The sequence below is a fragment of the Silurus meridionalis genome, chromosome 11 (genome assembly GCF_014805685.1).
Source record: "Silurus meridionalis isolate SWU-2019-XX chromosome 11, ASM1480568v1, whole genome shotgun sequence".
In the NCBI taxonomy this organism is placed as follows: Eukaryota; Metazoa; Chordata; class Actinopteri; order Siluriformes; family Siluridae; genus Silurus; species Silurus meridionalis.
In genome coordinates this window covers 5,742,624-5,769,943 of record NC_060894.1, presented here as the reverse complement: position 1 = coordinate 5,769,943, position 27,320 = coordinate 5,742,624, and the positions used below count along the sequence as shown (strand labels likewise).

The window sequence follows — 27,320 nt, the reverse complement described above, 5'->3', positions numbered from 1 at the left end:
TCTTCACACTTCCCAACCATGATGAAGTCTCTGAAGACTGTACCTGATATTTTAAATAGAATGTGCAAACCAATTCTATAATAATGGCATAGATTTACACTTCAATAAAAACTATCAGGTCCTTTTGCACACATTCCATATGAGTTGCCAGATGTTGCCAAAAGGACCGAACGTTCTTCCTAACGTTTGAGAAGAAAGCCGGTGTTAAGGCGATGGATTTAATTTGTTATAATTGAGTTTAAACGTTGCCTTTTTTTTTAGCTTATATAATGTGAATGTCCCTGACATACAGAGTCACTTTACCCTGAGAAACACCTGCTATCTGTCCTCTCTTCCTCCTCCTCACCCTCCTCCACCTTCCCCTCCTCCTGTGCACACTCTTTAGAAGTCGAAAGGATGTCACGTGGAAGCTCGGAGCTCCAAACGGTGCGCCGCAGACCCGAGCTGCTTCTCCTCCACACGCTTCCGTTAAGCGCACAGGTGGAGTTTGGGTACTGTGGGGATCACCTGCCGGGTCATCCGGGTCATCATCACGTGCGCTTTCCGGACACACATCACTCGTGAGTTATAATTATTATTATTATTTTTATCATTATTATTATAGTAAAACTAATAGTTTTATCAGCTACTGTATCTGTAGTAGTATAAAATCAGCAGTGTATTTAGAGGGCACTTTGATTCATTTTTTGTCACATAGGGCAGAGCCGTCTGATCCGATCTGCGAAGGGCCAGTGTGGGTGCACTAACACAATTAATATAAACCTTCTCCCACACCAGCCCTGTACAGTTAACAATGAACACCTGTGATCTAGGGTAATCCTATAGAACTCTGCATGCCTTATTCTCCATGAGATGGGCAGCCTAGAGGGCACTTTATCAAACTTTCACACACTTATCTGCACTCTAGAGGGCTATATGAAGGCTAGACATTAGGATACTTCAACAAACGTTCTCCATCCTAACAGGAAGTTTTATCATGTTTTATGTATTGTAAGGGCACTATACTGTCATGGTCCCCCCATCTGCCCCATAGTCCGTAAATGGTTTAATGCATTTTTAATCAACATTCTCCCCAGCAGCTCTGATATTTAACGGAGGTCAAATGAATGTTGTCTCCTGTGTGAAATGTTACATGTCTAGCATCAGGAGATCTTCTATCGCTCTGGATGTGTAGGTTTGAAGCTATGCAGCGCAGACCCACAACACTGAGGGAGAAAGGTCGCAGGGGGCCGGCATACATGTTCAGGGAGCGCGACACGAGTCTCATGGCTGAGGAAGAGCGTTTCCTGGATGCCGCGGAGTACGGGAACATCCCAGTAGTCCGGAAGATGCTTGAAGAATCTGAGACTCTCAATGTGAACTGCGTGGATTACATGGGCCAAAATGCTCTACAGCTCGCCGTGGCTAACGAGCACCTGGAAGTGACCGAGCTTCTCCTCAAGAGGGAAGGTCTAGCTCGTGTGGGTGATGCCCTACTCCTGGCCATCAGTAAAGGCTACGTTCGTATCGTGGAGGTCATTTTGGCACACCCAGCTTTCGAAGGAGGCCTTCGCTTCGGCCCGAGCATCTTGGAACGGGAACAGAAAAAGGAAGACGATGACTTCTATGCATACGACGAAGACGGAACGCGGTTTTCACGCGACGTGACGCCCGTGATCCTGGCCGCACAGTGTCAAGAGTATGAGATCATACACACTTTGCTGCTCAAAGGTGCACGCATCGAAAAGCCTCACGAACACTTCTGCAAGTGTGCCGAGTGTGCCGAAAAGCATAGGCAAGACTCCTTTAGCCACTCGCGCTCACGCATAAATGCCTACAAAGGCCTGGCGAGTGCTGCCTACCTCTGCCTGTCCAGTGAAGACCCTGTACTGACGGCCTTGGAGCTCAGCAATGAGCTTGCTCAACTCGCCAACATCGAAACCGAGTTTAAGGTGAGACGACTGTTGTGCTTTAAACAAGTTTCTATCACAAATTCTAGATTGTGAATTTTTTTTCCCCCCATTCTTACACACTATAGAATGCAATATGTAAACGTGTGTATTTGTTGATATGCCATAATTTTCCTTTGAGGATAAGTTTATTTAATATGTATGAAAGGAGTCTTCAGTATCACTTGGCAGTCATGAGGGTAAGTTTACTGACATCTTCACAACCAAGGAGCTTACACTTTCTCTTTAATAAAGTGCCTTTTTTACTTCAAGAGAGAGCTGATAAAGAGATGCAGGTCAGGGAATAAGCAATTTTTGTTGCTGCTATAATGAATGTCAGAACAGGAACTAATTTGTTTGGGGAACATTCATTTTTAGCTATAAACTTTATTGATACCAGGCTACAGGTAGATATACAAAAAATACAATGACAACATTTCACCCGAGTGATAGACATTATTTTCTGACAATGTGGAAGAAATCTTTAGTGTTCCCAATGCTTTGTGATACTCTAAACCTGACACAGGCAGAGATGCTGTTTTAATCAAGATATTAATAATGCAGGCTTGACTGCGGCCTCCCAGAGAGGCTTAATGGAATTTCAAAGGGACCACTGCATCTTAATCTGTTTTTCAGACAGATACCTTTTCAGAGTATTTTGGGAAAGGTTACAGGTTTGATGTCAGGCCCAGATTCACGTTGACTTAATCTTTTTGCACAAATCAAGCCATCATTAGTCAATGCAGTCATTATTGCTCATGTATGAAAACAATGAATCTGATTGCAGACTCCTCAGTGTTCTAGCATGCTGTCTGAGAGCTAGATACTAGATATCATCGTTTCTAAGAAACCCTCGTCACTGATTCCCATTGCCTTGTTGTCGGCTTCTCTCATCGATCACCTGAGTGTTTAATTGAAGTGTCTGTATTGAGAGCAGCATGTAATCACAATGTCGTTATTCCCTAATCACTGGGCTCCAAGTGCGTTCTTGCACACGGATCAATAATATTGTACAACATAACCCTAAGCATATAATAGGATCAGACTATAAGAATTAGAAAAGAGGATCCACAGAAAAGGTAGACAGAAATCTAAAAGACTCAACAGGAATAATGGTTTATGTTAATGCCAGATACATTAAGAATGAGAATTAAAGAGGGCTGGGATACAAGTTCTATCTGTATTAAAATGATAGGAGAAGATGGCAAAAAAACGAAATAATCTTCATAAAACCTATTTAAATGCTTTCTAACAAATGACACGTCTGCACGAGCATCATACAATCTTATTTTAAAAAACTATCTATTGTTAATTGTGATGCTAAGTTGCTGCTCTGTACTAATTCATCCTCAAATAATAAATAAAACACCCGGTGTCTTTTTTCAATAATGTCAAATGATAATCATATAAAAATGAAAAGTGTTATTTCCCCTCATGAACAGCAATTGGCCACAGCTTAAAAGCTCACATGCCATAGTTATATATAATGTCTTGGAATATCTGCAAAACAATGTAGGCTTCTGTTATCATAGTTTGTGAAATCCTTATGCAGCAGCTATAAACAGTCGTTTCTACATCAGATTCATGTTTTTCTTCCGTTTGTTCACAAGACACAAAAAAGTGCAGCTTGTCATTCTAACAGAAAACTTCAAATGACAGATATGCCTTGAACTGTTACAAAGCACTGAAGACACTTAAACAAAAATCACTATGAATGATCTGTTTCTATACAACAACAAAAAACCCATCTTTAAACAACTACTGTACTAATGTCTATTGCTGTTATAAACAAACCAGAACCAAAGATTCATTCGTCTATTATAAATATTAAAAGAGTAATATTTAAACAGATACAGGATACAGTGATTGGACACCCAGAATTGTATAACAATTGTAAAGAAAAAAATCCTTGCTTGTGTTTCATTGTAGAACGACTACGGAAAGCTGTCAATGCAATGTAAAGACTTTGTAGTCGGTGTGCTGGACCTGTGTCGAAACACAGAGGAGGTCGGGGCCATTCTGAACGGAAACATTGACTCTAACCTCCTGAGTGAGTACAGCAGACCCTGTTTGAGCCGCATAAAACTGGCCATCAAGTTCGAAGTCAAGAAGGTATAGTATGAACAAACACAGGTTACTCTGCATGAAATCTATTAAACTTCATCCTTAGTGAATCTCATTTCTGCCCAGTTTGTGGCTCATCCAAACTGTCAGCAGCAGCTCCTCACCCTTTGGTATGAAAATCTGTCTGGTTTGAGGCAACAGCCCATTGGAGTGAAATGTTTAACGGTTCTCGGGGTGATGGTGACTTTGCCGTTCTTGGCCATTGCATATTGGATTATGCCGTACAGCAAGGTAGGATCTTTGAGAAACAAACTTGTTATATCACAGCGCTGTTGGTGCTCCACAATATTAAATGTAATTGTAAGCAGATGAAAAGTATGACGTCATTCAATAATACATAGAAAAGTGTAATGTTTGGCAAAATGAAGTAGGAAGAAAACACTTCTAGATGGGCCATTAGAGGGAAATTATCAACTTCAACTGATAACAGAGATATTTTTTATTTGTAACAGCATGTCTCCTAGTGTTTTAATCTTTACTTCATTCGACTTGTATTATGTTTGGCAGTAAATTTGCTAGTAGACAGTTGACACAAAGAACTCCTGATACATTCAATTAACGTGGCTCAAGTTCAAAATGTAATGCTTTGAATTCAATCTGTATTTATAGAAATTGAGACTGATATATTGCTGCTGGATTTTGAACATTCATTCTGGGTTATTTCTTTATTTTACTTTTCTGAAAAGCTGGGTCAGGTTCTACGCAGTCCATTCATGAAATTCGTTGCTCATGCAGTGTCCTTCACCACTTTCCTGTGCTTGCTGGTGCTCAATGCCTCAGACCGCTTTGACGGAGTCAAAATTCTGCCCAATGAAACTATCACCGATCACCCACGGCAAGTCTTCAGGGTCAAAACCACCCGGTTCTCCTGGACAGAGATGCTGATTATGAAATGGGTGCTTGGTTAGTATGTCATTAACATAAAGAGATCTGATACAGAATATTACAATATTTGGAAGCCAATCAGATGTCTGGTCATGTTCAGGAATGATCTGGTCAGAGTGTAAAGAGATTTGGGAGGATGGCTTGCGTGATTACGTCACGCAACTCTGGAACATTTTAGACTTTGGCATGCTGTCCATCTTCGTGGCGTCGTTCACGGCGAGGCTCATGGCATTTCTGCAAGCCTCTCGTGCACAGCAGTACGTGGACCTGTACGTGACGAGCTTGGACCTGAGCAATGCCTCACTTCCTGCTGAGGTGGCTTATTTCACTTATGGTAAACTAATCCTACACTATGCTGCTAAAGACCTGTAACCTGTAGGCATCTTTGCAGATGTTTGGCATAAAAATGTTGTAAATCTTTTTTATCAGCAAGGAACCGCTGGCTTCCCTCTGACCCCCAGCTCATCTCTGAAGGTCTCTACTCCATTGCTGTGGTCCTGAGTTTCTCACGTATCGCATATATCCTGCCGGCCAACGAGAGCTTTGGACCTTTACAGATCTCCCTGGGTCGCACTGTGAAGGACATTTTTAAGTTCATGGTCATCTTCATCATGGTCTTCCTTGCTTTCATGATCGGCATGTTCAATTTGTACTCCTACTATCTGGGTGCCAAGTATAATCCCGCCTTTACCACGTAAGTCTTGAAGGCAAGTCTCTTGGGCAAAACTATATTTGTTATGCAAAATGATTTATAGCTATGAGTTTATTTAATGTTATGCCAGTAATTAAACTGAGAAGGTAGTCGTGTAACTATTTTACTCAAACTCCGCTCACTTGTAGGTTCTGAATATTGCTTAAGGCTATAATTATGTCAAATGCTTAATTCAACTGTCAATATAGTGTGTGTGTGTGTGTGTGTGTGTGTGTGTGTGTGTGTGTGTGTGTGTGTGTGTGTGTGTGTGAGACACAGGGTGGAAGAAAGCTTCAAAACGCTGTTTTGGTCCATCTTCGGTTTGAGTGAGGTGATCTCTGTGGTGCTGAAGTACGATCACAAGTTCATTGAGAACATTGGCTATGTCCTGTATGGTGTCTACAACGTTACAATGGTCATCGTTCTGCTCAACATGCTGATCGCCATGATGAACCACTCCTACCAGGAGATTGAGGTGATCTCTAAGTGCACTATTATTTTTTAAAAATCTGCAGTACTGTCGTGTAATCTTGTGATTTTGGTGTCAACAGGAGGACGCAGATGTTGAATGGAAATTTGCCCGTGCTAAACTCTGGCTCTCCTATTTTGATGAAGGCAGGACTCTTCCTCCTCCTTTTAATTTGGTACCAAGTCCTAAGTCTTTCTACTATATGGGCCTACGCACAAGATCTTGCCTCGTCAGGCTTTGCAAGTCCAAAGGTCAACGTGGAAGCCAGCAAGACATGGACACTCCAGATTCAATATCCAAGGTTCGTATCTGATTGGTCCAGCCCCCAAGCACTAAGATAATTTTTTATGGAAAATATATATATTTTTTAGTGTATTAAAATTTATCACCCAGGAAACTAACTTCAAATCAGCTTCCAAGAAGAACTATATTTGAGATGATTGTTCTCTTTGTCAGCTCCACAGGTATCGACCTTGCCGTACTCAAGATGAATATGTCATGAGAAGTCCTATCAATCACCCAACCAGATACCATGTATGAACTTATTTCTCATATCAGACACCCAGTAATTTAATGTCCTCTCATCATTGGCATTATTCAACCCTTATTTTTAAATCTGTCAAATCCATAGAAGATCATGAAACGCCTCATCAAGCGATATGTCCTGAAGGCCCAAGCTGACAGTGAAAATGATGAGGTCAATGAGGGTAAGCACAATATCCCAAATGCAGTTAAGGAATTTATCAGTGTGGTTTTAAGACATTTTGCTTTTCTTGGTTTTAAGTGCTTGCTTTTGCTTTCTGTATGTTGGACCCCATAGGTGAGTTGAAGGAGATAAAACAGGACATCTCTAGTCTACGCTATGAACTTCTGGAGGAAAAATCTCAGGTCACAGCAGAACTAGCTGATCTCATCCAACAGCTGGGTGACAGACTCAGTAAATCGAACAAGAAACTCTGAAGTATCTACAACCTTAATGAATGCTAAAAAACTTTCAACCAAAAGAAACCAGACAAACCTTCAACCAAGAAACCTTGAAGAACCAAGAAAATGAAGTTTACTGAAAGAAACTATTAATTATTTCTATTACCATTAATAACTTCCTCTACATTCAAAAACTTCCCTTTTAGCTGCAAATATTGTATTTTCTTGGCATTTATCTAATTAAATTAATGAAGTAGAAATTGGTAGATTGTCAGCGTTAATACTGAATTTAATATGAACCATTAAATCTGGTATTAAACATTTCCTATCAATATATAATAGCATGTAGCTAAAATGTATTAATTTTTATTGAGGTGTTATTCTCCAATATCAATGAACCAATGTTATCAAAACAATTACAATCCACAGAAGAACCTGCATAATTTGTGTTATTGCTAATGATTTTTTATTGAATACTTTAAATAAATATAATGCTTACAGGATCCAAGTATTCAACAGTATATTGGGAAAGGAAAATATTCTTGTATTTATGAAGCTGATAAGTTTTACATGCAAGTGTGTTAGAACGTTATTATTGTTATTATTATTACTATTACTATTATTATTATTATTATTATTATTGTGATTATTAATCAAACTGGGTTCATATATGTACTGTACATCTTTATATATTTTTTTAAATAAATAAATACATTAAATCTGACCACATTTTATGATCATTAAGACTTTTTTGTCTATGTTGCATATATCCAGGTGTCATTTCACTACAGGTTTTTAAGTATATGACTGGTTTTTATTTTTATTTTGTAATGGCTGCAAATATGATTTCATTATTTCTTTTGTGCGTTCGAATATTATTTAATGTATTAAATTTGTCATGCAATTACAATCAATAATTAAAATTATAATTATTTATTACAATCGTTATAGCTTTTTTGTTTCTGCCTTTCCAAACGTGCAGTGAAACCACGCTTCATGCTATTGGCTCCGTGTGTTGATAAACAGCTGAATAAACCAATCAGCTGAAAGAATGAGCTGCCCTACAGGGACGTCCCTTAGAAGTCATATATAAAAAAATATTCTCATAAGCCCCGCCCCTATCCTCCTCCTCCCCGCTGCACGTGAGCCTTAACTGAAGCTCCACGCGCATCTAGAACAAACCGGCAGCTCGCGGTTCAGCCGCTGCAGAAATTCGGTGTGTAATTGTTATTCCACAGATTTATCTCTAATTATACATCGTAAATTATATCTATATTTATATATATAAATATATATTAAAAATGTACGTACTAATATCGCGTTCTAATGCTATTATTATTTTCAGGAAATGAAGGGAGAGGAGTTGGCAAGCTGTGCTAGCCGCTATGCTATGCTATGCTAAGCTATACAGTACCGATAGACGTCTTGTTGAAATATATTCGGTGTTTTTATTTTCCGTGTTATTAAGTCGTTATTACGCAATCTAGTATTGTTTTTAAATGAACAACTACTGCTTGTTGCCTGACTTCCAACTTCAAACCTGCTTTTTTAGCTGTTTTTCCACACTCTCAATTGTCACGCCCCCTTGATTGCGATTGGTGAATAGATAATCGTGACCTCACACGTGACTAGAGGGAACTGGTCAATCAGAGGAAAGCAACATGGCGCTGGCGTGGCTGAGTAATGGTGGGAATAACGCTGAGTTTTTCCTCCTCTAGATCCTAATAGGACACGGGGGAAGGGGGGAAGATGGCGGACGACCCGAACGCTGCGGACAGGAACGTGGAAATCTGGAAAATAAAGAAGTTGATCAAAAGCCTTGAAGCAGCCAGAGGGTGAGCATAATGACGGCTTGATTACTGACATGACAGATTAAAGGTTTTTGTCGGTGAATGACCGCTAACGCGAAGGCGTGTTGGACAGAGAGTGGCATCATGCCACAGCACTACAACACACTCATGTACAGTGTTCTGTATACTGCTCAAATGTTTCAGGGTGGTGTGAAAAAATCTAAAGAAGGGTTAATAGGTTAACAAAATGGAAAGTATATTACCAGAAGAGCAATCCGAATCAAAACAGTATTTGGTGTGAGCACAATTTCCCTTCAAACAGCATCACTTCTTCTAGATACACTTATATATGTTTGTATATATATGTTTGTATATTAACTTGTCTGGTAGGTTGTTCCAGACTCAAGCCGAAGACAGTTCTCAATGGCATTAGTTGTAATGTTTGTGGTTGTTGTCCTGCTTCCAGATGATATTGTATGATTGATAAGTATCTGACTGTTTTCCAGCACCATAATTCTTGACCAAATCTCCAACTCCATTACCAGAGATGCATCCCTAAACTTGCAGGAAACCTCCACTATGCTTCACCGCTGCCTGTCGACACTCATTATTGTAATGTCATGAATCCTAAACCAAATATTTCCAAATTTGACTCATGAGTCCAGAGAACCTGCTGCCATTTTTTACACCCCCGTTCTTATGTGTTCATCCATAGTTGAATCACTTAGCCTTGTTTCCATGTTGGAGGTATGGTCTTTTGGCTGCAATTCCTCCATGAAGACCATTTCTGGACAGACGTTTCATTCCAATGGAGTGTACCTGGCTCCTACTGGTTTCTGCCAGTTCTTTGCTGATGGCACTGCAGGACATCTTTTGGATGTTGCAGGGATGTGATTATGTGTCTTTCATCTGCTGCATTAAGTTTCCTTGACTAACAGCTGCCTCTACGGTCCTCATCATTGCCCATTTGGATCTGCTTTTACAAAATATCTTGAACAGCACATATTGAAACCACAGTCGTTTGCCTGCGAGAGACCATGCTGGTGCCGTAACACTAGTTTCTGCGTTGGTGCTCTGCTCAGTCTTGCCATGTTGGATGACCTGTGACGTGAAACTGTCTAACCTTAGTAACAGAGTTTGGCTGTTTCTCCCCAGTTTTAAGCTTCTGTTTCTTTTGATGACTGTGTTTTTAAATTATTATGAAATTGAAGATCGTTAGCAAGTGCTTGGATTAATCGGGTATTTATACACGTGACCCTGATCTTACGAAATCCCTAGAGAAAGAATTGAAAACCAATGGGTATTCACAATAAAATATTGATTTGATCAAAATATATTTCTGTTTGCTCACTTTGCATTTTGTAAATTGAAAAAAAATTTTTTTCAATTCAAATAACTATTATTAAAAGCATTTTCACTTTACAGCATTGCTGCACACCTGCCTAAAGTACTGTAGTTATTGTAAAGGTCCTTTTGCTAAAAAAAAAAATGACCAAACCATCAGATTCTGCACTGACAGGAAAACAGTTTCACTCATTTTGATCACAAAAGTAAATACCTAACCACTTCTCGATCTTCATACACTACCAGTGTCCTGATTATACTTTTGAGCAGAATTTATACGTTTTGAAGCGACTTGTTGGAAGTTCTTTAGTCAAGCTCGAGAAAGTGAGTACACTTGATTGATTCACGTGCTGTAATAAGAATACAATCAACAACTGTATGGTATAATAACAGCATGTGATTGTTTTTCTTTTCTGTTTAATGCCACAATAACAACAATTTGTACCAACATCTTTCATTTATTCAACATAAATCTGTTATTTGTGAAAGAGCGATAACCCATTCTAACATGACTGCAGTGTACATGTATATAATATACACCGGGACCAATGTATTTCCCAAAACATTCGACTTTGGTTACATGCCACGATCCAGCATTGAGCTACGCCGTATTTGATTTACAGGTTGTAATTTTAAAAGCGTTATGTTTGTGTGCTTTTTTTATTTATTATCTTCTTTATTTTTCCCCATACAGGAATGGCACCAGTATGATTTCACTCATCATCCCGCCAAAGGACCAAATCTCCCGGGTGGCTAAGATGCTGGCGGACGAGTTCGGCACAGCTTCCAACATTAAGAGCAGAGTGAACCGATTGTCCGTGCTGGGAGCCATCACTTCAGTACAGCAGAGACTCAAACTCTACAACAAGGGTGTGTGTGTGTGTTTATTTACTATACTTTATTCACACTGGTGGTGTCAAAACCGTTTTCAGTGATAGTGGTCGTTTCCATTGGCTGTGGGTGGTGCCAGCATTGGGACAAAGTTGTGTAAAGTTGAAGCTTTATGCAAAAGTTTGTCTGTTGCCTTTTCATCTAATGCTGTTTTTCCTGTTGCAGTGCCCCCCAATGGCCTGGTGGTGTACTGTGGAACCATCATGACTGAGGAGGGCAAAGAGAAAAAAGTCAACATTGACTTTGAGCCTTTCAAGCCGATCAACACGTCCCTGTATTTATGCGATAACAAGTTTCACACGGAGGTGAGAGAGAGCGAGAGATATACCGAGACATAGACGTGGGCACAGAGAGACAGAAAGAGCCAGAGAGAGACACATACACAAACAGAGAGAGAGAGAGAGAGAGAGAGAGAAGCAGAGGGACAGATGAGACCAGCATAGAGACACACAGAGAACAATACAAACAATTTTTTCTCTTTGTGGCTACGAATTCTATGGTTTTACGTATCAGGACATAATAAAAATCAACTGGTGTTTAGCAGGTTGTAGAAACAAGTAAAAACAACCGCAGATGAACAGCACATGACATATTGCAGTGTAACAGTTTGGTTGTTTCTCCCCAGTGTTAAGCAGCTGTTTCTGTCTCTATTGATGACTGTGTTTTAACATTATTATGAAATTGAAGATTGTTAGCACCTGCTTGGATTAATTGGTTATTTATACACGTGATTCTGATCCTACGAAATCCCTGGAGTAAGAATTGATGGAAGCCAGTGTATAGAGAGCGGGATCAGTGTGACATGGGCTTTCTTGGGCTCATTGAAAACAGGACGTGCTGCTGCATCCTGAATCCTTTGAGGAGGTCTGATTGCACGTGTTGGAAGTCCAGCTAGTAGAGCATTGCAAAAGTCCAGCCTAGAAATGACAAGGACCTTGACTATAGCTTTCTCTGTTGAAAGAGGCTGATCTTCCTGATGTTGTATAATGCGTTTTACAAAGTTGCTTTAGATCATTGAGCTTTGTGAAGGTAAAGAGAGAGCTAAAATAAAATATACAAATGCCTATGTAGAACGACTAGATAGTAGATCTTGTGTGATTCCAGATATGACACACTATCTCAGCCTGTTTAACTCTCTCTCCTCAGGCTCTCACCGCATTGCTTTCAGACGACAGTAAGTTCGGGTTTATCGTGATCGACGGCAGTGGCGCCCTCTTCGGAACTCTGCAAGGCAACACTCGGGAGGTTCTGCACAAATTCACAGTGGACCTGCCGAAAAAGCACGGTAAGATGTTTACCAGGGAATAGAGCTCTGGATGTCCATGTCTGTTTACGGTCTGAGCTGTAAGTCTCATTCTGTCAGGACGAGGAGGGCAGTCCGCTCTGCGTTTTGCCCGGCTGAGGATGGAGAAACGGCACAACTACGTGAGGAAGGTGGCCGAGACGGCCGTGCAGCTGTTCGTCTCCAACGACAAGGTCAACGTCGCCGGGATGGTCCTCGCCGGATCGGCCGACTTTAAAACTGAGCTCAGCCAGTCGGACATGTTTGACCCGGTGCGTTCCATCAGATCTTTGTCACCGTTTCAAAATCGGTCGTGTGCAGCGTTTTAACATCTCCATCTCTGTCTCAGAGGTTACAAGCCAAGGTGCTGAAACTGGTGGACATTTCTTACGGGGGCGAGAACGGCTTCAATCAGGCTATCGAACTCTCCGCCGAGGTCCTCTCCAACGTCAAATTCATTCAGGAGAAGAAGCTGATTGGTAAGAAATACGATGAATAAAAAATCTCGAACATGTTCAGAATGACTACTGGTTGGTGCTGTTTTGTCTATTTTGTGTATCTGCACTGCACTGTCCTGTTCTGTATTGTCAGTTGCATTGTGTTAAAATTTGTTATTTTATTTGTACTGTTTGCACACAATGCTTTTTATGTGGCCAGGATAACTTGGTTTTAGTCCATAGCTCTGTGTTTTATATTCAGCTCAATGTCGTGTGATGTACCTCTGTGTTTTTATGTATCACCATTGTTCTGGAGAAACATTGTTTCACTCTGCACTCTGTACAGCTATATATGGTTGAAATGATGATAAAACTGCTTGACTTGAAATTACACATCCTTTGCGTCTCCGTGTGTCCGCTTTTAGGGCGCTACTTTGACGAGATCAGTCAGGACACGGGGAAGTACTGTTTTGGAGTCGACGACACGCTCAAAGCTCTGGAGATGGGAGCCGTGGAGATCCTTATTGTGTACGAGAACCTGGACACCATGCGCTATGTGCTACGTTGCCAGGGTGCAGAGGCCAATGGGACTGAAAATGGTATACACACACACACACACACATTGCTTGCTTGGATGCTTTATACATAACATTGCATAATCATTATTTATCTTGTATATAAAAGCTATATTAATGCTGTGAATTATTTGTCCTCATTAGATAATAAGACACTATATTTGACACCAGAACAGGAGAAGGATAAGTCTCACTTCACAGACAAAGAGGTAGCTATTTTTTTCTTCTTCTTTTCTTTTTATATATATTAAAAAAAGCATTAGTTGATTTTTTTTCCTCATTTATTTGAACAGAATAAGGTGTATTTTTCCGTGTACTAGGAGACGGCAAAAGCTAAAAAGCCCCCCCCCTTTCTTCTCCTTCTTTTTATTCCCTAGTAAAGAATTCGGAGCCTTTATTACGATCTGAGCATTATCCCCCCAGTATAAACCTAAGAGTTTAGGATTTTAGCACAAAAGCCTACATAATCAGCTTTACGTCTTTATTTCTTTGTATCAATGCTGTTATTGCTGCACGTATGTGCTGACTAAGCGGGTTTGCGTGTCTCAGACAGGGCAGGAGCACGAGCTCATAGAGAGCATGCCGCTGCTCGAGTGGTTTGCCAACAACTATAAGAAATTCGGGGCGACACTGGAGATCGTGACAGACAAAAGTCAGGAGGGCTCGCAGTTTGTCAAGGGATTCGGCGGGATCGGCGGTGAGAGCTGATTGAGAATCTTTTTTTTTTTTTTTTTTACAATTAGTGAAATTCGATTGTCATGTTGCAGAGAAAATGTGAAGATTGTGTTTAAAAGTGTTTTTGTTGTTGTTGTAATGTTTCCATGTTCCATGAAAGAGCTGTTACTATAGAAATGATTGATTAAACATGTTAGTTCCAACGAGTTCATTAATAGAACAGTATTTGACTTTTCCAACACCCTTTGTTTTTTTTTAACTGAAAACATCTTTGCTTCTTGTGTAGGAATTTTGCGATATAGGGTGGATTTCCAGGGCATGGATTGTCAGGGAGAAGACGACGAGTTGTACGACTTGGATGACTACTAGGAAGTCATGACTGATGGATGCAGAAATAATGGATTTCCCCTTTATGACTCAGACAAACGGGGAAGGAAAAAGATGTTGAATCAGCGACGAGACGAACGATTTTTTTTTTAAGAGCGACCTTAAACATGGTGACTGGAAGGATCTGAGCGTGTCCTGCTCCTCGACACATCATTAACACGTCGCACAGCAACAGCACGGACATGTGAGGAAGTCCTCCACACTCCCGCTGCTACTTTTATGAATCCGTGGCATTTTTAATAACATACACGAAAAAGCCGAGGGGATTAACCTGTGCCACCGCCTCAAGCCCATCGCTCCAAACCTTTCATTTCTGCTGTGTAACAATCTCTGAGCCGGTTAAATCTCTGCGAAGGACCATCGCATAGACCGATCGCCTCTCTGTGCTGCTGAAGGTGTGGATGTGTATCTTGCTTTAGCCTTTAGAAATGTCCCAAACTATTTGAGTGCCTAAAAAATTTGAAGTAGTTGAAATATGACGGTGGGGTTCTGAACTTGGGTGGTGTTTTAATCTGTGATTTGGATTTAAGAGCCATAAGCTTGTTTTCTCTTTAGCTGGATTAGGAACATTACTCACGCACGAGAACACCAGATCACACTGGAAGCACTCAGATTTGGATTTTTCAGATTCCCATTTCTGCCCTTCCATATCCAGTGCATCAACGGGTAGATATGGTTTGTTAATTAAAGAAAAGCAGGCAAACCCCATTTATAAAATCTAATGAGAAAACACACACACACACACATAGAAAAAGGATGCTTTCTATTTTAACTTGTATTTCCTGTATTTTCTCATCTCCGTACCTAATCCATCAATATTTTGTATAAATAATTTGTTACACAAGGTCACACAAGATATTAAACGTTCTGATCGTTTGCACTTTTTTTTGGTCCCTTGTCTTTTTCATTCTGTTCATCACCTTTTGCTCAGTTCACTTCTATTCACCTTTAAACATTTTGCCTTAAAATAAAAGGCCTTTCCTTACCTTTTTATTTTTTTTTTTTTTTTTTTTAAGATTTATTGTAGACGGCAAGGAAAATTGACCAGATTACCTACACTTACGCTGACATAATGTTTAAAAAGGAGAATTCAACAATTCCGAAAAATAACGTCCTCGAGTGAAAGTTTAATAGCTGTTTTAGACAGTTGTGTATTTTTAAATAAATAAAAGGTGTTTTGATTACACATTCAATTGTCATTTAGTTGTCAGATGGATCACAGCAGAAGAAAAAAAAATTGCTTTATACTCGGTTTTCTTCTTCATTTATAATATATAACAAAATACAAAAAAGATTTATTTATTTACTTTTGTATGTTTTAGCTTTTTATTTTGTTGATCGTGAAGGTTTTCTTGAGTACACAATTATCTATTAATTTCTTTCCTAAAAATAAATACATGCAATTAGAAACAATGAGGAAAATTCTTAGAGCTTGTAACAGTTTCTTAGAACAGAACGCCTTCAGCACTATGTGTATATGTATATGCATGCATATATATATATATATATATATATATATATATATATATATATATATACACACACAAACACGTGCATCTCAATAAATTAGAACATCATTAACAATACAAAACTCGTATATTATATAGATTTATCACACACACACACTGATATTTCGAGTGTTTATTTCTTTTTAATGTTGAAGCTTGTCTGCAATTTTTGGTCTCTTGTTTCTCATTGTCCTCTTGAAAATACTCCATAGATTCTCTATGTGGTTCAGGTCTGGTGAGTTTGCTGGTCAGTCAAACACACCAACACCATGGTCATGGTCTTTTGGTGCTTTTGGCAGTGTGGGCATGTGCCAAATTCTGAAAATGAAATCACCTGGATTCTTCCAGACTCTGTGACCTTGATTTCCAAATTAAATGCAATATTTTCAATCCTTTTATCTGAAAAGACGACTTTGGCCCACTGAGCAACAGACCAGTCCTTTTTGTCCTTTGCCCGGGTAAAACACCTCTGACATTGTCTCTGGTTCAGGAGTGGCTTGACACAAGGAATGGATCAGTTGTAGTCCATGGAAACATCTGTGTGTGGTGGCTGTTGAAGCACTGACTCCAGCTGCAGTCCACTCTTTGTGATTCTCCCTAAATTCTTAAATGGGCTTTATTTCACCTTTTTCTTCCACATTTTTCCTCGCATTCAACGTTTCATTAATGTGCTTGTATACAGCACTTTGTGAACAGCAGCTCTTTTAGCGATGACCTTTTGTGTCTCACCCTCCATGGGCAGGGTATCAGTGATGGTCTTCTGGACAACTGTCAAGTCAGCAGTATTCCCCAATGATTGTGAAGTCTGAACCAGACTGAGACACCATTTAAAGGCTCAGGAAACCTTTGTAGGTGTTTGGATTTAATGAGCTGATTAGAGTGTGACACCACGAGTCTCCAATATTGAACTTTTTCACAATATTCAAATTTTCTGAGATACTGAATTTGGGGTTTTCATTAGCTGTAAGCCAAAATCATGCAAATGAAAAGAACTAAACAGTTGAAATATATCCGTCTGTGTGTGATGAATCTATATAATATACGAGTTACACTTTTTGTATTGAATTATTAAAATAAATAAAAATAAATAATAATACTCTAATTTATTTAGATGTACCTGTATATATGATATATTTTTATTTGTATTTATTTTGCTCCCATACTTGAGAGACTTTTAACTGGAGGTGAAAGTATTTACCCTGAAACTCGGCGCACCCACGCACTCGCTGCTTTTTCCGCGTTGTTTCACAGTTTAGCAGAACAACCAATCAGAGAGCGAGTAGCCACATCAAACCCGCCCCTTTTATCATACGTCAGCCAATCGCTAGATTGGATTGTAATATATGTAAATATTAATTTCTCCTCCCTGCCGTTTCTGTCCTTCCCCCATTCTTCCGGTTTCTCTCTGTTAGGCGGTGACGTAGTAGGCAGTGCGCGCCCCCGACGCAAGGCTGGGTTTCCTTTTTTTTTTTTTTTTTTTTTTTGGATGTTTTATTATTTATTTTTTTTTATTTTTTTTTTGCGGTGCGCGGGCACAACAACATGGAGCCGGACATGGAGGACAAAACGTTAGAGCTCATGGTGAGTTTAAAATCCAATAAAAGGATCATAATGGGCACATTTATACTTATATTAGTGATCACTGGAGGAATTATTGAGCTTTTCTTTAAAGGGAAGTGCGATAAACGATGGAATGAGAGGGTGGACAGGGAGAAATGGGACAAATGGCTGGCTAACAGCGTTAGCACTACCTCTCATGGCTTTTTTAATATATTCTTTTAAATGTTCGGCTCGACAAAATGAGACGATAAAATGAAAATAAATCGAGGTGTGATTTATTAGTCATGTTGCTCAAATAATGTGAGGTTGATACAAAACATAGAGTAGATATTCGATTTATGTGTGTATATAATGTATGTAGCGAATACGCTTTTCAAACGCATAATATACTAATGTGCTTGTGTTCGGATACATTTATTTGATGAATTAATATTTATTAGTAGACTGGTTTATATGTATTTGAACATAAACATTAGTTTTTGGTAGGCAGGGCCCTGCGCCTTCATAGCCAGGCTTTAGAAATGTTTGAAAAAAAACTCCCTTTTTTATTATCAATTGAGAATTGGTATATAAACCATGCCATAATACTGTTAATCAAAAATATTAAAATATATTAAATGTTTAGAGATCAGATTTATATCTTATGGGGGAGGAGAGGGGTAAAAAAATTCAACGACGTTCGTCGTGAGAGAAAAAAAAATGAAGGCTGGATTACAAATCCATCATTTTTTTTAATCTAGTGCACTACATGTGGTGTAAGTAAACCAGTTCATTTGGCCTTGTGCGATTAAACCTGAATGCGGATTCATTTGTGACTCGGCCCGTGTCTCAATCGACTCGGCTAACTAAGCTAGCTAGGTTTCACTGCGCCATTATTAGTTATTCCAATTTCTTAGGTTACTCTGACTGATGTGTGACGTTATAAACACATGTATTTCTTCAATCTAAGGTTATGAAGCAAAAATTACACTTCGGGTTATGGATGAATCCGTCGTTTGCTCATTGTCTCCACGGTTTGATAGAGCTAGCTAGTTTTATCCTAGCTTGCTAACTGCGTAGAAGGAAGTTAGCATAGTGGAACAACGCCGAGCTAGCACGTCGGTGTTAGCATAATGGCACCCAACACTGATTTTTTTATTATTATTATTTTAAATATTTTTTTATTTGTTAATAAAAAATAAAAATGGTAATACAGAGTCTGTGTGGTTTGTAGCGTGTTTCTGGCTAAGTTTCATAGCAAACAGTCCTCAATGCTAGTTATGCTAGCTTTTCTCTTTATATCCCGACAAAATGATTCAATTATAGCGTTTATAATTATGAAATTCATTTTATTTACATTTGTGTCATGTTTATAAATGTCTAAGATGGTTTGAATTATAATTAACGTTTTTTAATGAATGGCATTATTAAAAATATCAAAATTGTGAACTTTGTAATGGATGTATTTGTTTTATAACAAAACATTTTCTGTGAGTGAAATGTTCAAGTATCGTCTTTTTGTTAAATATTTACAAAAAGTGTGTGTGTGTGTGTGTGTGTGTGTGTGTGTGTGTGTGTGTGTGTGAGAGAACTAAAGTGTAGGTTGGCCTCTGGAAAGCTTTCATGTAATATAAAACAAATAATAATAATTTTGCTCTTCACATTTCTCGTCTAAATCAAATTAGAGGTCAGAAGTGTTTCAGACTTTTCATTAACTTGCTTTAGTAATAAATCACAAATCGATCTCTCATTATGAATCTTTTCCCTGCAGCTTCTCATAATCAATATCTCTAAAATATCTGATGCTTTGCTTCATATATATGTAATGCACACGCACACACACACACACACACACACACACACACACACACACACACACACACACTCTCACTCAGGGTCAAATTTATTGTCCTCTATAGAGTCTCTGTTCACATCTTTATGGTATCTGTCATGTTTCCTTCTCTCGTCTGATGCCACGTTGTGGGTGCTGCAATGCCGGCGTTTTTCAATGCGGAGCATCTCTGCCGTCGACTGGGCTTTGCTTCCTGTTGCCATGGCTACAGTCGAATGCTCTGGTGTAGCCGTTGTTAGGTTCGCTTTGATGGGCAGAACCAAGGATGAGGATGTGTTTCTGCGTATGTAGGAGTTGAGTTCCTAACTCACAGAATAAAGTACGAAGAGTGTGAGGATGCTGATGCATTACTGTCAAATTAGGTGCTGTGGTGATTTGTATTTAGTGTAAAAATGACTGTGTACTGTTTCCTGTTTTGGGGCTGATTTAGGTTTCTGTAACACATTCATATGTGTATGCTCAGGTATTTGTGCTTAGAAGTAGCAGAGGCAAAGGCCTTGAATGCAATGCATCTATAATGCTTACAAGTTAATTGATAGAAAACACTGTGGGAGCATAAATGCCCAATCTCCCGACTCTTCAGGTCATTTGTGTTTCCACAAAATGCTGGAGAAATTCCTGGGAAAATCCTGGGAATCCTCTCCGTTTAATCCAAAAACGGTGTCGGTGCGAGTAAAGGAGGCCATCGTTAGTTTGAAAGCAACAGATTTATCAGGGGAATAGCACAAACTTTAAAAAGAAGCAAAGCACTGGTGAGCTCAGCAGCATTAAAAGAAAACTTGAAGACCATGGAGAACAACTGAAGCGGGTAATAGCTGAATTCTTTCATTGGTAAAGAAAAACCCCTTCATAACATTTAGCCAAGTCAAGAACATTCTGGAGGAGGTGGTGTATCATTATCAAAGCCTACAATTAAGAAACTTTTTCAAGGGTATAAACAAAAAGGTCTTTCTTTAAAGATTCAAACAACAAGGAATAGAAGTGCCAGACTAGAACGCTAGAAAATATATATTGCATAGATGCAAGACGCTTTATGCAGATAAATTGAAAATTAATTTGTTCCAGAATTCCATTGTTACGTCGTCTGTCGGACATTGATGCAGTGTTATGCCATGGGCGTGTATGACTGCCAATGGAACTGGATCACCGCTGTGACTGTGTAGCCGGATCAATTATAAAGTGTATAGTCTGGTAGTTTTTGCTTAGTTTCAGTCAGTTGCTGCAAAAAGCAATATTTTTGTCAAGCCGCTAATATAAAGGCTGAAAGTCAAATCAAAATGGGCACAAAAACCCCCCATAATACCGTCCAAATACTTATGGACTCGTTGCATGTAGAGCTGCACACACACAACAAAAATGCATCTGCCACTATGATCAACACTTTTACTCATTGTTGTGGCTTGAGGGGAAAGAGGAAAAAAAGGGAAAAAAAAAGAGGAAATGAAAAGTTGAAATAGCCGTTGCGCTGTTAGGAACGCAGAAAGACAAACATTGGTCATGTTTTTGTCTGCATTGTGCTTTTTTAGCTCCTGTGTCAAAAAACAATAATTAAAAAAAAGAAAACAGAATTGTGTCCTAACCCTTCCGTTCCTAATCATGTGGCACAACGTCTAACTCACCACCTCTACTTTCAACATCACACCCCAAACATCACATCCCAAACACACTTAAGGTCTGGATTCTGTGGTGGCCAGTTCATGTGTGTAAATTATGTCTCGTAAATTATGGCATTGTCTTCTCGAAAAAAACAAAAAAACATTAATTGTAAACCCCCACCCCTTCTTAACCCAATCATGGGTACTTTCAGAAATCTCCTTAATTGCTTTACTTGCTGCAGACCACCAATTGACCCTTCTAAAACAGTTTCAGAGAGTTATATCTATTCCACTACACATATTCTGACGTAGAAATGAGAAGCTACTCCGTGCATCAGTTAGGGTTAAATATTTAGAAGCTGAAACATACTAAAGTACAAACGAGTGCAATAGTATAAACCTGCACTCCAGTCAGAGCTGCTGTTAGAGACAAGGAATCTACACTTTCTGACTAATCAGAATCCCGGAGTCATCAGCACTGTGTTGTCAAGTGTTCTACAGCTGGGCAGAGGATGTATATTTGTATATTAATATTCGATGTTTTTCAAATGTATTATATATTATATTTTTATATTTTATATATATATTCTCCTCCAGAACACGTCAGGTATGGACTCCCATACTGGAGAGATTTCCCCAAAGACCACCACAGTATTTAAGGTGAGCTGATCATTCATTTCAATATTCAGAAATGTGCCTGTATAATCTTTAATCTACATTTTGGAAAAAGAATAAAACATGCTGCAGTGTGATGTGGAATGATGTAACTGTTCCCAACAGTTAAGCTCATTCTTCTGTTTTGACGCCACATTCTGATTTTATTTGTATTTTATTATTTTAAACACCAGAAAAGGAATTTATTTATTAATTAAGCAACTACTGGTTCTGTTCGTTCCGGAGAGATTAAATGCAACTTAAACTGGATAAAAACGACGTCCTTCTTTAGTTCGTAAAATTTGCCACTTGCTGAGGTATAAAAGGAATAAAACCCATCACATGGTGATGTTTTATTCCTTTTACACTACTGCAGTATGACTATTAGGATTTTTTTTTTTTTACTGTTTCAGCATGATACCTTTTTTGATTTTTTATTTGCTGATACCAAAGATTTTATTTATGAGGGGTCAAAAGTTTAAACTTGATTGAGGGCCATGGCCCGAAACTAAAAGCTGCATCATACCAAACTGTATTATATTAAATGTAATGTTGCCACAATTTCCCTAAATAGGAATAATATTTCTAAAAAAAAAAAGAAAAATAGAAAAAATTACTTTGTAAACTGCTCTTCTAATGCAGTTATGTTTATATATTATATATTTTAATTATATTTGAATAAAAACATAGAAACAATCCCATTTGTAGACCATTTCAACTGCTATCATTTGATGTGAGGAAGTGACGATTTGGACGCGCACATTCGAAACATTTTTGGGAGACGGATTATACACAGTGATATTGCGACAGTTTATTTATTTTTGCTATTCAAAATGTCCAAAGTATAACTAGGACCATGTTGTTTATGCTCTGTCAGACCAGGAACTAACTTGCTGTTGGAAATTAGTGTTTACATATCCACGAACAGCAAAAGACAACGTGATGCAACGTGATGCACAGCAGTGAAGGCTGGATACTGACTAGCAACTATCTACTGTTATCTAAAACCAACACCACATGGGTAATTAGAATTTTATATGAATTAGATTACAAAAACAAAAAAAACAAGACACATTAGTCGGCATTGAATTCCGGGTTCCCACAGGTCATGGAATTTCTGGAATATCATGGAATTTTAAAAGGTCTATTCCAGACATTGAAGGTCACAGATTTTTTTTTAATATATATTTATTGTATTACAAGTTATGGAATATCAGGGGTTTTTCTTTGTCGCTTGAAATTTTAGTTTCCATTTATCTACATGTAATTCTTCTATACCGTATTTAAAAAAAAAAAGTTATCTTGTTGTTTCACACGTTTTGCCTATTGTTATGTTTAGGCTATTTTCTAGCGCTATTTTATTCCCTTCCCGCTCATCAACTGGCAATTACTTAAATCAAACGCAATCACCAAGCTATACCAGTTTACTAAAGCAAACGTGTGAAGAAAATGTACATTTCAAGAGCTTTGGCTACAAAATGCACTTCAAAGACTGGCTGTTAAAAATGGACGACAGAAAAGCTAAATGTAAAGTTTGTAAAACTGCTATCGAGCTATCAGATATGAGAGAGGCCAGCAAAGACCACGGAGGCTGAAATCTTGTGGTAAATGAAACTTACCGAGTCCCACTGGTCAAACAGGTCATTAAAACAAAGTGGGACGTAGCTATAACGTTAGCTAGCTAGTTGTAATTCAAATCATTTTTAAACTGTAGCCTGTGTTGGGTAGCATAAATGGTCACTGAAAGAATTGAAAATGTAGCTAATTAGGTTGGCGAGTTAATTACTGTTAACTGTTGACATTCTTAGCCTCTGCTACCGGTAGTTAGTTATGTATTTAAACAAATTTGTGTAAATTACTCGTCATTTACAATTTTAATCAATGTTGTATTAATATTGTAGTCCAATTGAAAAGATTGACCAAGGCCCTTGCAAATGGATGGATTTAAAATACTGTCTGTGACTGGTATTTTTCTTCTCAGTGCTCAGCACAACAGATCCCCCTTCATTATAGTTAATGGAAATTCAGCGTTTTAGTGAAAGTTAGGGAAAAGTCAAGGAATTTGAAATTCAGCTTAGAGTGGGAACCCTGTGAAATGGGCTCAGATGGAGCACTTGTATGACCCTCTCACACACACTGTTCATCGCAACAAAGATCACAGCAACATGACTACACACGTCACCTAATCTAACTGCAAACATTTCGAAGCGTGTGAAATAAAGGAACACAGCGTGCTGTTATACTGTAGCTTCACTGTTCTTTCCTCGCGCAAGTTCATGGGTTTTTGGTTCCGTTCTGCCGATCGGTTTATCACCACTGCAGTCAGGACACTGACAAGGAGCCCGGGAGATCACAGCACTCGGTTCATTGAACATCGGGAAGTAAAACTCGTACGTTAGCCGCGGCCGATTATATAGAGCATCTAATCTCTCTCTCTCTCTCTCTCTCTCTCTCTCTCTCTCTCTCTCTCTCTCTCTCTCTCTCTCTCTCTCTCTCTCTCTCTCTCTCTCTCTCTACACTCACAACTCCCACACCCTGTTCTCTTTCCTGTGATTCCAAATGTTTTTGCAGTATCATCTTCTGATCTTATTTAAAGTCACTTCTAACCTTACATTTTACTCCAAACAGCTAAAACAGAATGTAGTTAGCAATGTGATTTATTATAAGCATAGACATCCAGACTACTGGGCCATGCAAGTGCAATGCACACTAATAAACCCCCTGGTTACCAGAGCAATACACCAAACAGAGGAGGTTTTTTACAGCATTTGACTTTTCTCCAACCCTCACCAAAGACAAGATCAACATCATCCACCTCTTATCACCAAACGCTTCCGACTTTTCCGCTAAGTAAGTAATTGTAGGCATCCAGACTACGATAAGACTTTACTTTCTCTCTCATCAAGATGCACTCAGTCTCAAACAGATAAAAATACACGTCGGGATACAGTACTTCCTCAATATTCTGAGTGAAGTTGTTGCCTCAATGTCTGATTTAAGGGGCTTGGTAATTCCACGTTAATATCTATTTGTAGCTTTTATAAATATTTTCACTGTTCTGTTTTAGCTCAATTTAAAAAGCATGCGTTAGTCATTTTGTTTTGAGAGGTCAGTTTTTAAGTTTTCTATTGTTTACCGGTTTAATGTCAGACAATATTTTCGCTGACCGGCCTTTAATGTGTGGCCTGGCGGATATACAACAAAATAATATATATATGTATAGATACGAGCGGCATAAAATATAATAATGAACGTGAATCCACTTTGTTGATTTTTGGTCATTTTGCTCGCTTGGGGGTTTGAATTTAGCGGTAATGTGTTAGTGGCCGGAGCCCCTTTAAGAAGGTAGTGGATGGAGGTAAGACATGTGACCGAGGCATCTTAACATGCATCAAGAGTGAGTCATAGACAGATGTGGCGAGGAGAATCCGGGAATTTTCCAAAATAAAACATCGTTCAGAATCAGATAATAAATAAAACGGAAATAATGTAAGTTATGTATTCTTTCTGTGCGGCACGGTACCAATTGACCTACGGACCGGTGTTGGTCCACGGCCCGGGGGTTGGGGACCACTGGTCTATAGTACAATAGAGTTCAATGTCCAATACAGCTATATTAGCTATATGCAATACCTCTAATGAGAGACATGAAACTGGTCCTGGTTTTTCCAAACCAAATTCACTTGTATTCTCTGCATTTAATTTAAATGTACATATTTTTGCAGCTTAGAAATAACACAAAAAAATGGTTCATCTCGGATGAAATGAAGATTTGCCAATAGCATTTTTTTTGCAGGATTACATTTTTTCTTCTTCTCATAAATGGCATTGTGTGGACCACATCAAATGTCACCATGGGCCTCTGGGCCCTAGTTTGGGCATCTCTGGTTTACTGTGATTTCTAAATTTTCATTCATAAAAACAAAATAATTATCAATTATTTTATAGCAGCTATAAAGATAAAATATTGTATCATTGTTAGTGCCATTCTTGTGTAAGGAATAATTTTTATAGAAGAATAGAATAGCCTTTGTCACATACATTACAGAACAGTGAAATTCTTTCTTCACATATCCCAGCTTGCTCAAAAGCTGGGGTCTGAATGCAGGGTCAGCCAAGATACGGTGCCCCTGGAGCACAGAGGGTTAAGGGCCTTGCTCAAGGGCCCAAGAGTGGCAGCTTGGCAATACCTGGTCTTCCGATCATTTATCCAGCACCTTTAACCACTGAGCTCCCATCTAACCTGGTCAGGTAGCCCAGTTAGTATGATAATGTGCTCAGTGGACTAGCTAATACGCACACGAGTCATGCAAGTCCGAGAACTCCGATTAATGCTGTAATAACACAAGCCTAGAGGAATTAATGTAACCACGAGTCAGCTCAATTTAGCAAAATTAAAGTGTGCTCTGTTTTCAGATCACTAACGGCCCCCTGTCGGGCTCCAGAAAGCGGCCGTCAGAGGGCAACTACGAGAAGGAGAAGGACGTGTGCATCCAGCTGTTTGACCAGTGGTCCGAGGCCGACCAGGTGGAGTTTGTGGAGCACCTGATATCACGCATGTGTCACTATCAGCACGGCCACATCAACTCGTACCTCAAACCCATGCTCCAGAGAGACTTTATCACGGCACTGCCAGGTATAATACACACGCAAACACACCCAAGTGTGTGAATAGAACTTGTGTGAAGATTTTTATTTTTTTTTTTTCTACTTGCATGAATTTGACCACATGGTTAAAATTGTGTATTCGATCATTTAGATTTTTAGATCTGGTTGTGTCCCATGTTTTAGAGAGAGGCAGATTTATCTTTAGTAGGTCGGTCTCGGGTGTGACTTTCACTTCCTCATATCGTCACCGCACACTGCCCTGGATAAAGGTGCACAGACATTTAGCAGAACTTTTTTTTTCAGTGAGAAACCTGTTTATCATCACAGGGTGGCATGTTGTCTACTGTAATAAATTAAATCACATTGCATTTATTCTGAGAGATTTGGGCTGCTATTAATAATATTATTATTATTATTATTATTATTATTAAATTTTTCATAAGAATTTAACAATTTGAATGCTAGTAGTTGAGAGAATGTAAAATAACAGTTTTTGCATTTAAATAATTATGCTATTTAAAAACAAACACGGATGAAAAGGTATGTCTTTTGTTTTCGCATAATGCATTTGATAATGTTAGTCCACCATCAATCCGTGCCATCGGAAGTGGCACCGTTTGCTTACTCACTTGTGTACACCCAGGGGAGTTCCTAACAACACTGATTTCTTCCACAGTGGTGTTCAACACACTAGCGAGCTCTGCCACTCTTAAAACTTGCGACTAGTTCTGTGATTGTCATGAACTGCATTGAAAAGCCTCCTGAAAATCTCTCTGGAACCTTGTGTTGGTAGTTACTGTCTAGAATAGTACATACATACTCGATTTGAGACGCACTGTTGCTTGTTGGACACGAGAATGTGGCTGAAGATAAATCAACCTTGATTTTCATGTGTGTGTGTGTGTGTGTGTGATGCAGCTCAGGGTCTAGACCACATAGCGGAGAACATCCTGTCCTTCTTGGATGCGCGCTCATTGTGTTCGGCTGAGCTGGTGTGTAAGGAGTGGCAGCGTGTCATTTCGGAGGGCATGCTGTGGAAAAAGCTGATAGAGCGCATGGTGCGAACCGACCCGCTTTGGAAAGGTCTCTCCGAGAGACACCAGTGGTGAGATACTCTTTCTAATGTGCTCAGCAGGCCTCCACATGTCCTATTCAATGAGAT

General features: G+C 39.0%; 3 protein-coding genes across 5 annotated transcripts in view; all 3 read left to right on the top strand.

Moving 5' to 3' along the window:
• Nucleotides 1–7,669, top strand: LOC124393582 (short transient receptor potential channel 7-like). 2 transcript variants are annotated; one of them, XM_046861501.1, is made up of 12 exons: nucleotides 1–560; nucleotides 1,175–1,931; nucleotides 3,858–4,040; nucleotides 4,119–4,283; nucleotides 4,739–4,955; nucleotides 5,038–5,271; nucleotides 5,367–5,631; nucleotides 5,908–6,103; nucleotides 6,180–6,398; nucleotides 6,554–6,631; nucleotides 6,729–6,804; nucleotides 6,918–7,669. In XM_046861501.1, the coding sequence occupies exons 1-12, from the start codon at nucleotides 397–399 to the stop codon at nucleotides 7,055–7,057; spliced, it is 2,694 nt and encodes an 897-aa protein (XP_046717457.1). In that variant the 5' UTR covers nucleotides 1–396; the 3' UTR covers nucleotides 7,058–7,669. The 2 variants fall into 2 exon arrangements, with proteins under 2 accessions (XP_046717457.1, XP_046717458.1); XM_046861502.1 differs by having other exon boundaries at nucleotides 428–560; nucleotides 1,141–1,931.
• Nucleotides 7,670–8,111: 442 nt separating this feature from the next.
• LOC124393914 (eukaryotic peptide chain release factor subunit 1-like) lies at nucleotides 8,112–15,282 on the top strand. The gene is made up of 11 exons (XM_046861972.1): nucleotides 8,112–8,237; nucleotides 8,740–8,856; nucleotides 10,850–11,025; nucleotides 11,212–11,351; nucleotides 12,193–12,331; nucleotides 12,410–12,600; nucleotides 12,678–12,807; nucleotides 13,191–13,364; nucleotides 13,485–13,549; nucleotides 13,890–14,037; nucleotides 14,302–15,282. Exons 2-11 carry the CDS (start codon nucleotides 8,771–8,773, stop codon nucleotides 14,382–14,384), a joined length of 1,332 nt encoding a protein of 443 aa, XP_046717928.1. The 5' UTR covers nucleotides 8,112–8,237; nucleotides 8,740–8,770; the 3' UTR covers nucleotides 14,385–15,282.
• Nucleotides 15,283–17,336: 2,054 nt separating this feature from the next.
• Nucleotides 17,337–27,320, top strand: part of fbxw11b (F-box and WD repeat domain containing 11b) — an 18,102-nt gene continuing 8,118 nt past the window's right edge. The window contains exons 1-5 of one of the 2 annotated variants that reach the window (XM_046861095.1): nucleotides 17,451–17,491; nucleotides 21,494–21,556; nucleotides 22,428–22,571; nucleotides 25,967–26,186; nucleotides 27,077–27,263. In XM_046861095.1, coding sequence (XP_046717051.1) covers nucleotides 22,503–22,571; nucleotides 25,967–26,186; nucleotides 27,077–27,263 — 476 coding nt within the window. In that variant the 5' untranslated portion in view covers nucleotides 17,451–17,491; nucleotides 21,494–21,556; nucleotides 22,428–22,502. Of the gene's footprint in view, nucleotides 17,492–21,493; nucleotides 21,557–22,427; nucleotides 22,572–25,966; nucleotides 26,187–27,076; nucleotides 27,264–27,320 lie in introns of both variants that reach the window. The other variant, XM_046861094.1, reaches the window with a different exon arrangement.